Source organism: Pleurodeles waltl, chromosome 2_1, assembly GCF_031143425.1.
Source record: "Pleurodeles waltl isolate 20211129_DDA chromosome 2_1, aPleWal1.hap1.20221129, whole genome shotgun sequence".
Classification (NCBI taxonomy): domain Eukaryota; kingdom Metazoa; phylum Chordata; class Amphibia; order Caudata; family Salamandridae; genus Pleurodeles; species Pleurodeles waltl.
In genome coordinates this window covers 833,758,724-833,770,877 of record NC_090438.1, presented here as the reverse complement: position 1 = coordinate 833,770,877, position 12,154 = coordinate 833,758,724, and the positions used below count along the sequence as shown (strand labels likewise).

The following is a 12,154-nucleotide window of genomic DNA, read 5'->3' as shown; positions in this document are numbered from 1 at the left end:
CCCACTTAAACTTACCGTGCGACCTTGTGCACAAGACATTTGTGCCCTTTACTGTCATTTTCCAAAATTTAAAATGCTCGCAAACGCGCTGAACATTAGCATTACAGCACTTTTACAATATGCCATTTCATGGCCTACGCGGATCACAACAGCCAGCATAAATTGTCGCGTGGGCTCTCATTATTCTAAATGAGACTACTGGATTTCTAGGTAGCAGGATCTATAACAGTGTGGGGGACTGAGTCTGACCCACGTGTAAAGAACTCCGTCACCCTAAATCCGTTTTTTGCTCCGGCTAACTAGCAGTGCCTCATTTCTCCCATGTGGAAGGAATGATTCGGCAGCCGAGCGCATGACATCTTTGGAACTTCTCAGGGAAGTCGTGGTTACTCAGATCCAAACCAACTCTCTTATTTCCAATATGATCTCATATACAAATGACAAAGACAGTACAAGTTTTATATAATGTTTTAATAAAACGACTGTATTTTAGATATTAAGGCGTGAGCCGCAATAACCAGAACGATACAACACAGTAGGATTGTAATAGTTACCAGGAGAGTAAAACATAAAAACAAAGCTATCATATTGTCAAACAGTTTCTACTCTCCCTCTGCTTGTTTTATCTAGAGCACAGCATGTTAAGCTTCTAGCTTGCCTATTAGAATCACTGTGGAGACATCAGCCCTCATATCTGAGCAAAGACCTGTGATCTTGGTTCAGCATCTGCAACGAGGCAGTCAGCGTCAAGTTGTGGTTCCCTGGTCGGAATCTCCCTCTTGCGTGTATTGGGACAAGGAAGTGATTTTATAACTAACATGTCATCGTGATCACAAAATGTCCCTACGCAGGAATGCCAAGTCTAAACTCTTACCACGTCTATTGGCAATGTACCAGACTGTATCCTTGACTGAAGCACAGAGTAAATATGTTATGGAGAACTCCAGTGCTGAAGTAGGCAAAATAGTGTGATATGAATAAAAAACAACACCGTAGAACTGGCTATTTGAAAAATAACAGTACGAAGCCTAATAAAAAGCATGTAGAGCAAAGTACACAGAGGCTCTAAGCTGTCAGCAAATGAATAAAATATATTCAGGGCAAAGTGCACAAAGGCCTAAAGCCTGAAGCTAAAGCGCAATGAATACGTAAAACTAACCACACTAAAAATTAGGAGTACGAATCTAATGAGTTGTGGACACACCCTCAGATTTGTGCGGCGAATTTTGAGACGTCTCTTGTTCAAACTGTAGCTAATGTTATTTCGGCATACAGCTCTGTGCGCTGAAAACTGTGGCCCTGCTGGGTAAGAAGTGAACTCTGTGGGGAAAGGGAGGGGTGTGGGTGTCATCATGGCTCCGTAGTGGGAGTCCGCACTGGTGGGAACACTTCAATGGCATTGCTTTACAACCTTGGCCAGACTTCCCTGAATTTACTTTATGTATTTTTGTCGATGTATACAGTGCTCTTTAGACTTGAAGGGTAACAGAATGCTTTATGTAAGGATTTACACAAGAGAGAGCAGAGACATAAATAGAAGATTTAAAGCACGCAGTGACAGTGAGAGCTCGCTTCGCAGATAGAAACCTGTCCTTGTGCCCCCCATTCGCAGGTTTTGGGCAACTGCTTTTAATACACTTGTGTCTATCTTTTATTTCGAAAAAATGAAAAGAGAGGCGTTACAGTATAACACTCAACATCCTATACTTCCAGTGCATTCAGGTGTATGTTACACAAATGCTCTTTCACACAACTCCTATGAACTCCCGCACAGGACAATGTTGTTAACTGGAAAACTCCCATTTACCGTAATGCTGAAATACTCAGCCTCATTTGCAGCATCCTCTGCGTCACGCTTGCTCTGGTTCCTTTTTTTCCTAATTCCTTCCAGTGTGATTCTGTCTAAAAGCGTGGGACAGTGCCAAAAGCTGTTATGCAGACGCAGCACAATGCATCAAAGTGGCCCGGCTCGGTCTTGGGCTGCTCCATGCAGACTGATGCTACAGTACTGACGCAAGAGCATCGTGGGCAGCAGAGGCGCGTCCCCGGGTGTGAGATGGGAAGGGCTGAAGAACTCTGTCCGTCAGGCATTGTCTGTGCGACGTGGCAAAGAACAGCCTTTGTGTCCTGGAACCGTGTGCCTGTTCCGAGTAACTGATGCAACGTCTGCACAGATTGTGCAGCGTCTTAATCTAGACCACTATCCACTCTAGAAACAGCACACAGTGCGACAACTCTGAAAACCAAAGTAAACAAGTAATGGTGAGAAACACGAGCCTGCATGTCATGACGTTAATGCTGTCATAACGTATGACGTGCGGCCCCTATCTTAAAATGGGATAAATATACATTTAAAAAATCGCAATGGTAGCGATTTTCGAGGAAGCGCGATGTAGTGCGATGGCCAACAGAAATATTCAGGAATGTTCACTTAGTTCGACGCCAGGGGGAGGGAACTCAGCACACAAAGGAGGGACACTTCACAAAATGCACCAATAAAAATGAAGCATTTAAGATCAGCACAACAAAGAATGAATAGCAAGAGTGGGCATGGTTAAAAGCCCACAGAGAGATTACAACAGGGATCTAGAGCGTTACGCGCTCGACCCTAAAAATGAAAGAAATTCACAAGTTAAAATACTACATTAACTGCACCTCCCACCCCACCATATTAAATTAACCTTAACTTCTTCCCCATTACAAATTTTTTCCCAAAGTCAAATATACTGTCACACATACAACTGCAGATTACATAACATACAATATCTAAAATTATATCTAGATTAATTACAAATGCATTTAATCCACATAGTATAGATTAGCAAACCGTTGTACAATGTGCATGACAGGTAGGTATATATGCATGCATGTTTGTGGTATTTGTGTAGTATGAACCTGGACAAGACAGCAGAGCACTGTAAATGGTTGTAGGTCATTAAATGCAACAAAACCTTATGATAATAACAGTAAACAGATCAAATCATATACTCAATATTAGACACTGTCACATAGTACTAATACCTCCACCCAAATGCTACTGCTTAGTCAGGTGTAATTTGACACTTACTGTGATGGAGTGTGTGTCGGATACACCAACCAAGTTCGTCCTGGTTAAAGATTTTATCTTCTGATTACAGGCTTCATAGTATTTAAAGTCATAATCCACCACATTAGAAAACTTATAGCAGGGGGAGTATAGAGAAGGGGGGGGGGCATTTAAGGAACTTACAGGGTATCAGAGACACACAGTAGGGTCCAGCAGGGCAGTTGCAGGAAAAGCCTCTTGTAGCTTTCTCTATCCCTGTAGTTTAAACAGGTGGTCATTCTTATACACTTGGAATCCAACTCTTGTGGGTACAAGAAGGAGAGCAGATCCAATCTTTAGGCCTCTTCTGGGGTCTCAGAAAGCAGGTTCTGTCCACTTCTTCCACAGTCCAGCAGTGTTCTGAGGAGGATACTGTGGGTGCCACATGTACGCCTGTGGAAAGTGGCGACTGCTGGCCCCTCCCCTAACCAACAGGGTAAAAGTTCCTAGGGGTAACAGAAAACAATTTCATAGTCCCTATCTCTGCCACTAGATCCAAGATGGCAAAATCTTTATTCCTCTGCACAAAACCTTTGTGCACGCCCCAGAGGTGTGGTCAGGGAAATGAGCCATCCATTCTCTATGGTCACCCTAAGCCACTGCTTGCACTAGGACTGGTGCCTGCCTGACTGGGGGAACAAAGAAGGACCCTGACCCGGTATTAGCGAACATTTGCCTGTGACAAGGTAGACCTCCAAAGTTAATTAAGTTACTGAGCACAGTTCAAATGGTCCTCTTGGCAGAGAAACAGAAACATCTCCCCACACCCAAGGCCTTTGACCTGCTCCGGGAGCTGTTTTCACACCTAATCAGGGGGTATTCAACTGCCAGGTAATAGTTGTAATTAATGCAACTGAGCCTCCAGAGACTTTAGGCAGAGAAAAGGTAACTTTCTAAAAGTAGCTTTTCATTAACAGTTATTACAAATTTGAACTTACCATTAAAAGGAGTCTTTGAATGATACTTCTAGTTGTTTCCTTGCAAGAATTAACATTATTGAATGTAATAATGTAACAGAGTGTGTTCCAACAAACATGCAAGCCTTGTAACACTGCAAATAGCTTCTGGGCCTTCCTCCCTGTATGGACATGTTTAGCATTAAACTTTCATATATCCTACTTCTAAATACCATGCATCCTGACTTGAGGGCAGTATGGCCTACACAGCGGTGACTTGTTAGTGTTTAAAAGTAAGGTTTAAGGCTGTAAAAAGGGGTTTATTTGACAAGCCGAATGTTCAGTTAAAAACTGCAGCCGCCAGTCTACAATGGCAGCCCTTAAGTCACGTTTGCATTGTCAATGTAATCAGTAGCATAATGGGTGCTGCAGTGCACTAGTAACATTTAACTTACAGGCTCTGGGTACAACTGTGTACCACATAATAGGGAATTATAGGTAGGTTAACTATGCCAAATGGGAGTATTACAGTTTAATCATTTTGAAAGGGAGAACACAGACACTCTGCCTCTGTTTAGCAAGGGCAGCACGCACAGAGTTCTAAAACCAGTAAAAAAAAAAAAGGGCAAAAATTTGGGCGTACCCCACGCAACAGCCTTATTTCCTACACCTTGAGATTTGGAGTGATTTCTTTTTCATGTCTCTGATGCCTCCTACTGAAGGCCCCGCACTGTAACTGATGGGAGGACACTTTCTGCCCTTCAACATACAGTTGGCATATGTGAGAATAATTATTGAATTGATTGATGTATCCTTTGCATTGGTAGGGCTTTAAACTTCATAACAACTCACTGGATTACTATCATATTGTAGGCAGCAGATGAATCCACATAACGCAATTCAATGTTGGAGGTTTGTGACCAATAATCCAACCAGAGTTACTGTGGTACAGTTCATTTTGAACCTTCCCTGAAAAGTCTTCAATTGGCATAAAAACAGCAAGGTCCAAAGGACTCTCTGGGCAAAGTCTACACCCTATGTTTTGTCCCATTTAACTTTACATATGGTTTAAAAAATGGCCTCCCACCACAAACATCCGTAAATAACATTCAGCCTCCTACTGATTTAATTTGACTCATGTTTGGTTTCTAGACACTGTAGTAAACATCATTTATTTCTGAATAGAAGTTAAATATTTCATAAATTATTCTTGCTTAAGCCATGTTATTTTGTAAAGCAGGTACACATCTTGTCTCAAGAGAAGACTGGTGTGTTGCTTATTACAAACGTGTGAATCACAGGCTCTTTTAAATAAAGAAAAGCCATATTTTCTTTTAAGTGTGGAGAGAAGAACCTGGTTTAGGAGAGAGGCTGGTTTGGAATAAAGAAATTCTACCATTCATTTTTCTGAAGGCAAACAAAAAAGATCATATTCTGCCTACTCTACTGCCATATTGTGGTTACCCATCACAGTTTCACCACTATCTGATTCCAAAAAGCATTCATCATGTGTTCATGGAAAGTCACATATGAGGAGCACTATTCTTAGTGACTGAGCCCAGCCCTTAAATCATAATAAATGACTGTTTAATGTTTGTATGATAGCCTGCCATGTTGCTTGAATAATGCACAATAAAAGAAACAAAATATTTGTCGGTGTCAGCAAATAATGCCAATGAAAAGCTATCACTTCTTATGTTTAATCACATAACCTTCTGAAGACTGCTAGAGCTGCTGATTTTGGGAACCAAGTTTGAGTCCTGGCCTTCGCTCAACATTCTGTGATTTTAGGGGAAATCACTTATCCCCCTGCAAAATATATACACACACACACACAATATATATATACACACACACACACACACACACACACACACACACACACACACACACACACACACACACACACACACAGTACAGGACAGAGGGGAACAATCATTTATTGAGGTATGAAAGATGAAATGGGGTACATCACCAAACACTATGTAGAGGTAAGCATCATGGAGTCAAACTAATATCTTAAGTATAATAAGATATGAGCGGGGGGAGAGGTACTCTGCGAGCAGAGTATAGTAACAACAGTTGGAATACCCCAGAGTAGTCTCGAAGAGTAGAACTGAAATGAGGAAGAGGTAAGAGGATAGCCAGGAGAGAGAGACATTTGACCTTGTGTAATGTAATCTGGTGCGTATGTAAAGAACGTTATGCCCTTTGGCCAAGTTCACACTAAACTGTTAAATAAAGCTTAAAAAACTTGAAATCAGCATAACTATTAATAGATCCAGAACAAAATAAACAAATTCCCTTGCTTGTAACAAATGAAAATACTTTATATTAATAAAACCTTTGACATCCCTCCATCCCCCCCCAAAAAAAGGAAAGTGAAGTTACAGGAAAAAATAAACACTGAAACTGGCCAGTTATAATCAACTACAAAAGCAAATTCTCCGCTTCGGACATGAAAACATACCTCAGCCACCGCATGCACTTCTAATGGACTTACATATGTAACAGAAGGCTTTACATCTATGAAATGACATTACGGATGATAAGGCTATGGTTACATTTTTTTATTGTACATGTTATTATTGAATGGTGTTTGGCTACTAATTTATTTTATTTACTAGTGTAACTATCGAGGTCATGAGCACCGATTCTTGCAGGCAAGCTATGGTTTACATGTTGGCGCACTATGATGTAACTAGTGAACCACAACAGGCCAATTTCTAGTGTGTTTTTGTTGTTTTATTTTGTTCTTTGTTCATGTGCACCTGGTGTTTGGCTGCAACAATGGCATGCAAACCATCCCCAGCTTCACACAGCTTTAGGGCATGCACAGCCCCTGGCCTCGAGGGCTGGCACATCACCCAGTGCCCAGAAGATCAACAATAATCCAAAAAGATCATGCTCTAGAAAAAAACAAAGTCCAAAACAAGACAAGATGCACAGGATATGGTTAGAGGAAACATTGCAAGCAAACATTAACTGGTACTGACCAACACCTCTTTACAGTACTTACAATACTTGTGGATCAGACCATTTCGTAAGACAGAGTTCTTCGATTAACTCATCATCATCCAGGATTTCCAGGATTGCTTCTTTGAAAACTTTAACATCCGTTTCCAGCTCTGACAGACTTGAAAATAAATTTATTATTATTTTTTTTTTTTAAACAGGCAATTTTTTTTTAGATTTGGTAGTCTCCAAAACAGTGTGATTCCTCACTTAGGCACAACAATTAAAATGTTATTTAAAGTTAACTATCAGGACTTATTTCACAAAACAATGTTGGTGGGTGTAACCTATGAGAAACAGTGTACATATTGCCTACTGTAACAATGTTTCATTTGACTGTCTTATAGCATGATATACATTTATTTTAATACAACTTAAAGCAAAACTCAGTAGCCAAAACATCTAATATAAACAAGTAGCATTTAAGTACATTCTGAGAAGGTAATCGTGCCAATATCACCCCTTGATTTACTACAGAAGAAATAATATTTACCTGTGGAAATAGCAAAATGCTGAATTAAGATGATGTTGTTTTGAACAGCAATTGTCATGCATGTTGTGCAGATTTTAGCACGCTAATGCAGCGGCTCCTGTTTTTCGTTGGTGTCCAAGTTTTTTTTTTTTTTTAAATCAAAAAAATCACAAGCAGTCCCCAATCTGTTCTAAAGATGTTTAAAATATGTTATCCTTGGCATGTTGCATTACTACAGTTTATAGAACAGGACCCTTAATGTCCGCAGAGAAATGTACAAGGCTGAACAAAAATGTAAAACAATTTGCTATTTTTAATCATGCTGCTGTGAGATGCTTATGTCCTCCACAGCAAAAACAGGTACACTGTCCCCATATTAATGAGAAAATGAATGTGTTGTGTACAAAATGAGACATGTTGAACTTGACGCAGACTGCAATGTAATCCCCGAAAAACCACACAAATCATATACAATGGACCAGATTTATCAAACTTTCTCGCAGCGAAACAGCAACCCACCCTGCTGTGCTGCGGGAAAGGGCAGAAATGTGACATATCTCTCAAGATATGGTGCATTCCTGTCATCAGCCTGCACTTGGGCACAATTAGCCTAGTGCCAACGCAGGCACCCTTGCACTATGGAGAAAGGGTGCCTGCGTTACAGGCAGGAGTGTTTTTGTGCAAGAAGTGATATCTTCCTGCACAAAAACAATCCTGAGATGCATTTTCTCATCCTATATGTATTGCAGAATGGAGCACACATAGACCGAGATAAAAACAAGGATAAATAAACATTTCTCCTGGTTACGTCTCTCCTGCGGGGCGCAGGATTTTGGTGCATTCCCAGGTCTACCACTAATGGCAAGTCTGGGAATACCCCAAAATGCATGGGTGGATGCGCGGGAATACCGATGTTCAACCCATGTAACGCCTCCCTAGGACAGAGTAATGGAAGGCAGTAAATTGCGCTGCCTTGCTTTACTTTAGATTTATCAAGCCACTCAGGGCCAAGCAAACTAGCCTCACATGGCTTAATAAATCTGACTTTAGTGCTGCACTGCCCTTGTGACCTCTTGCATGGCGCAAGGGTAACCCTACACTATGAGAAATATGCCCTAATGTGTTTATAACAGGGCTTTCTTTTAACAAATCGGTGAGCTCTGCGTGCTGTACTCTTTCTTTGCTTCAGCTGAACCAATGGACTAACACTAATGAACAATGATTTGTAAAAGGAAAACTCAAGAGTGAATAAATGGTATTAAGTGTACATGGAGCAATTTATCCAAAAAGTCTAATATGTTAGTACTAGATGTAATACTACATATATAAAAATAGCAAAGAGGCCAAATATGACAATGGTAATGCAGTGTATATCAATGCCTTTGATTTATCAGTCAAAGAAGGTAAATTGGACAAACACTGGGACTGAAGTACTCAATCACCCTGTAAAGCAATTCCTCGAATGAGAAGCCAACATCTGAATGAGCTTTGGCAACCCACTTGGCAACAGCAAATTCCATTAAGTTGAATACCTCCATCCCTTCGACTTATGTGTCCCTGTATTGGTTTTGCCTGTGAATGTGTATAAATATTGTCTGTGTGTGATTGAGTGCGCATGTGTGTGAGACTGAGTGCGCGTGTGTGTGAGACTGAGTGCGTGTGTGTGTGAGACTGAGTGCGTGTGTGTGTGAGACTGAGTGCGTGTGTGTGTGAGACTGAGTGCGTGTGTGTGTGAGAATGAGTGCGTGTGTGTGTGAGACTGAGTGCGTGTGTGTGTGTGTGTGTTGACCTTTAAGATGATGGTATCTAGGCAAGGCTGCCTGGAGGTCTGCTGATCTCTATACATGCATGTCTGGCTTTCATTTTCCTTGTATGCAAGGGTGCCTGTATATCTGTTGTTCTGTAGAGATAGGTGGCTGTTTGTAGGAGCGCATGAATGTCTACAGATGTTTTTTTTTTTGTTTATAGAGTTAGGCCTGTTCTGTCAATATTCTGCTCATCCATCTCATGTCTTTATGTGTAGTCTGTATACAATTATAACTTTTGGTTAGTGGTGCATGAGCACCTTTATGATTCTTGGTCTATGTGCAGGGGCATTTTGAACTGTAGGTTTTTAAGGTTGTGTGTGTATGTACAGCCGCTTGTTGTTCTGGGGTTCCGGTAAGTATGTGTGCTTGTATGTATAATAATGTGTGTTTCTGTATGCAAGAATTATGCAAAAATTAAAAGTACTAGTGTTGTTGAATAGGATTTCATTACTAACCTCTTGATGACTCACACACTGGTATAAGGACTAATAAGATGTACAAGCTGCATTCTCAACTACTTTCTTTCAAAATAAAGTGGCCAAGCAGAAGAAATACGTCGGACAGGCTAGCTAAGGAGGCTTTGCTTGTAATGACTGAGCTTCGAAGCCAAAGTAATATCCTTAAAGCAGATTCTAGCAATTTGGTCCCTTCTCAACCGTGGGGTAGGTGGCTACAACTAAGATATTAGTACTGCCTGGTAAGACACACAAATTATGATTAAGAAGAGCTCGGTAGGCAGGAGCAGGCAGAGTTTGAAGGTAGTGCCATGGTGGGTAATGGTGTTAGACAAAGGGCAAAGAGGAGACATTGGTTTTTTCTGGCATAATTTGTTGCTGAGGTTCAGTCCCCCTCTGTTATTCATCTCCTGCCACCCATGGCATAGCAGGGGTGTAGTCCGCCAGGGTGGTGGCATAAGACTGGAGAGCCTGAGCATAGCAAAAGTGATCCAAGGCAGGGAATGTCTTCACAATAGTAGTGCAGTTTATCCTGTTTGTGTACAAAACATAACGTCTTTAAAGGATTTCTTAGCCTTTGGATCATTCTGAAGGATATACGATCTCAAGACTTAGACTAACCTGGATAGGGGAGAAAAGCAGACAGCTTTGCAGGTAGATCCTTTTGGCATCTGCAAGGTGGGCATAATGGAACTGTGATGTCCCCAGTAAAACAAGCATTTGCAAAGTATTAGGTCTCGCATTTGGGAAAGTTAGCGGTATTGGCGTTAAAAAATGGCATTGCTTTTTAAAAAAAATTGTTTTATGTAGTGGAGTGCTAAAATTTGCATAGCGCTATTGGCATTCATATGACCTTGCGGTGCTGGAGAACCAGAAAATGGGAAATCGGTTATGAGGGAGGTGAGACAAGAGTAATATGCTGGTGTGAAATACACAAAAGACTACATACAGAGCGAGGGTCGTGAAATGTGAACATGCATGTTTACTACTGGCCAACTCTATGAGAAATGCCAAATCGGGGAAAGCATGGGGGCTGAGATATTGTTTACATGAGAACTCCCTCCTCTAAAGATAAAGCGAAACAGATGCCGGGGAAGGTTCTTGAGTCTGAGGCAGACACTGGTCAGAAACAGCGAGGCTGTGTGAGTTATAGCCACGTCAGAGAAGCCCAACCCGCCTGCAGGAGTCAATGGTCAGCCTGTCACCAAAGATTGGAACGCAAACCAGCTAGGGCTGGGAGGAACCAGAGTGGAAATTAAATCGCTACTAGACTGCAGCAGTCCTTGTGCGCAGCTAGTAATACAGGCGTGGCACATACACACTTTGCAGCTACTGGGAACACACACACCCACACTCAGCAGTCAAGCAGTGTACACGGTGTCTACTTTACAGATGGAGTATACACGCTGTTAAGATAACCAGAAAGTACTAGCACTATCAAAGTAAGCATGCACGCAAACAACTTGCTAGCAGCACAGCCAGAACAAACGCTTCTATCCCAGCGTCTTCACGTACATGCAGCTACAGTACAGCTGGACTAAGCCGTGTAGTAGTAGCAGCAATGTATCCGTGGTGCACGCACGGCAGGCGCTACAGCCAGGGCGCAAACCCTCGCTGCTAACACCTCAGCCAAACAACAAATACATCCGTTCCTAAAACCTGAGTAGGCATGTTCACTCACACTACTAGTACTGCAGCCAAGGTGAATGTGCACCAATAGGACGCTGGCATTAGTACTGCGGTTAGCGTGAGCGCAGTACTACAGAACGCCACAACACAGTATTGCACACAGATTATATACACAGACACACACGCTCTTAGAACAGTAGCCATAGTGAACACATACTGCAGGTACAACCAACCCCTCCTCCACTGCAGCTACGGTCACTACTATCAGCACATCAGCCTTCCTGTTGACAGCCAAAGGCAGTGAAGACAGAGTGAACGCAACAACAGCTGCAGGCTGTTACAATTACAGTGCACCCGGGCTCCATATCACATTTGTCTGCGGCGCCCACACTGTCCATTCCAAAGCATGGAACCCTGCGTGTCCGCTGCTCACTGGCAACACGGGTTGCTGGCGAATGGGAGACCCTGCTTGTCACCGCAGGCTCCAGGACGTAACCCTCTGGTATTTTAAAGATCGCACCCTTAGCTCGGTCATACACCCTTCTCACCTCCCGAGATGGCAGCATAGGTGGTGGAAAGCGTGAGGCGGCAGCAGCCCGGCACATATATAGGGTGACCACCTGGCATTGAGGCAAATTCTGGACAGGACTGTTAAAAATTCAGGACAAAGGGTCAAAATTCAGGACAAAAATTCAGGACAAACGGTCAAAATTCAGGACAAAAATTCAAGAACAAACGTCAGTTTTACAGACACGCGCAAGAGAGGCCATGCCTCAACATGTTGTCAGTGCATT

At 42.1% G+C, this 12,154-nt stretch overlaps 1 protein-coding gene across 1 annotated transcript in view; it reads right to left on the bottom strand.

Annotated features, from left to right (window-relative positions):
* The window catches only part of MRS2 (magnesium transporter MRS2), a 134,531-nt gene that overhangs the window by 46,930 nt on the left and 75,447 nt on the right, over nt 1–12,154 (bottom strand). The window contains exon 7 of the mRNA XM_069218775.1: nt 7,001–7,117. Coding sequence (XP_069074876.1) covers nt 7,001–7,117 — 117 coding nt within the window. The remainder of the gene's footprint in view (nt 1–7,000; nt 7,118–12,154) is intronic.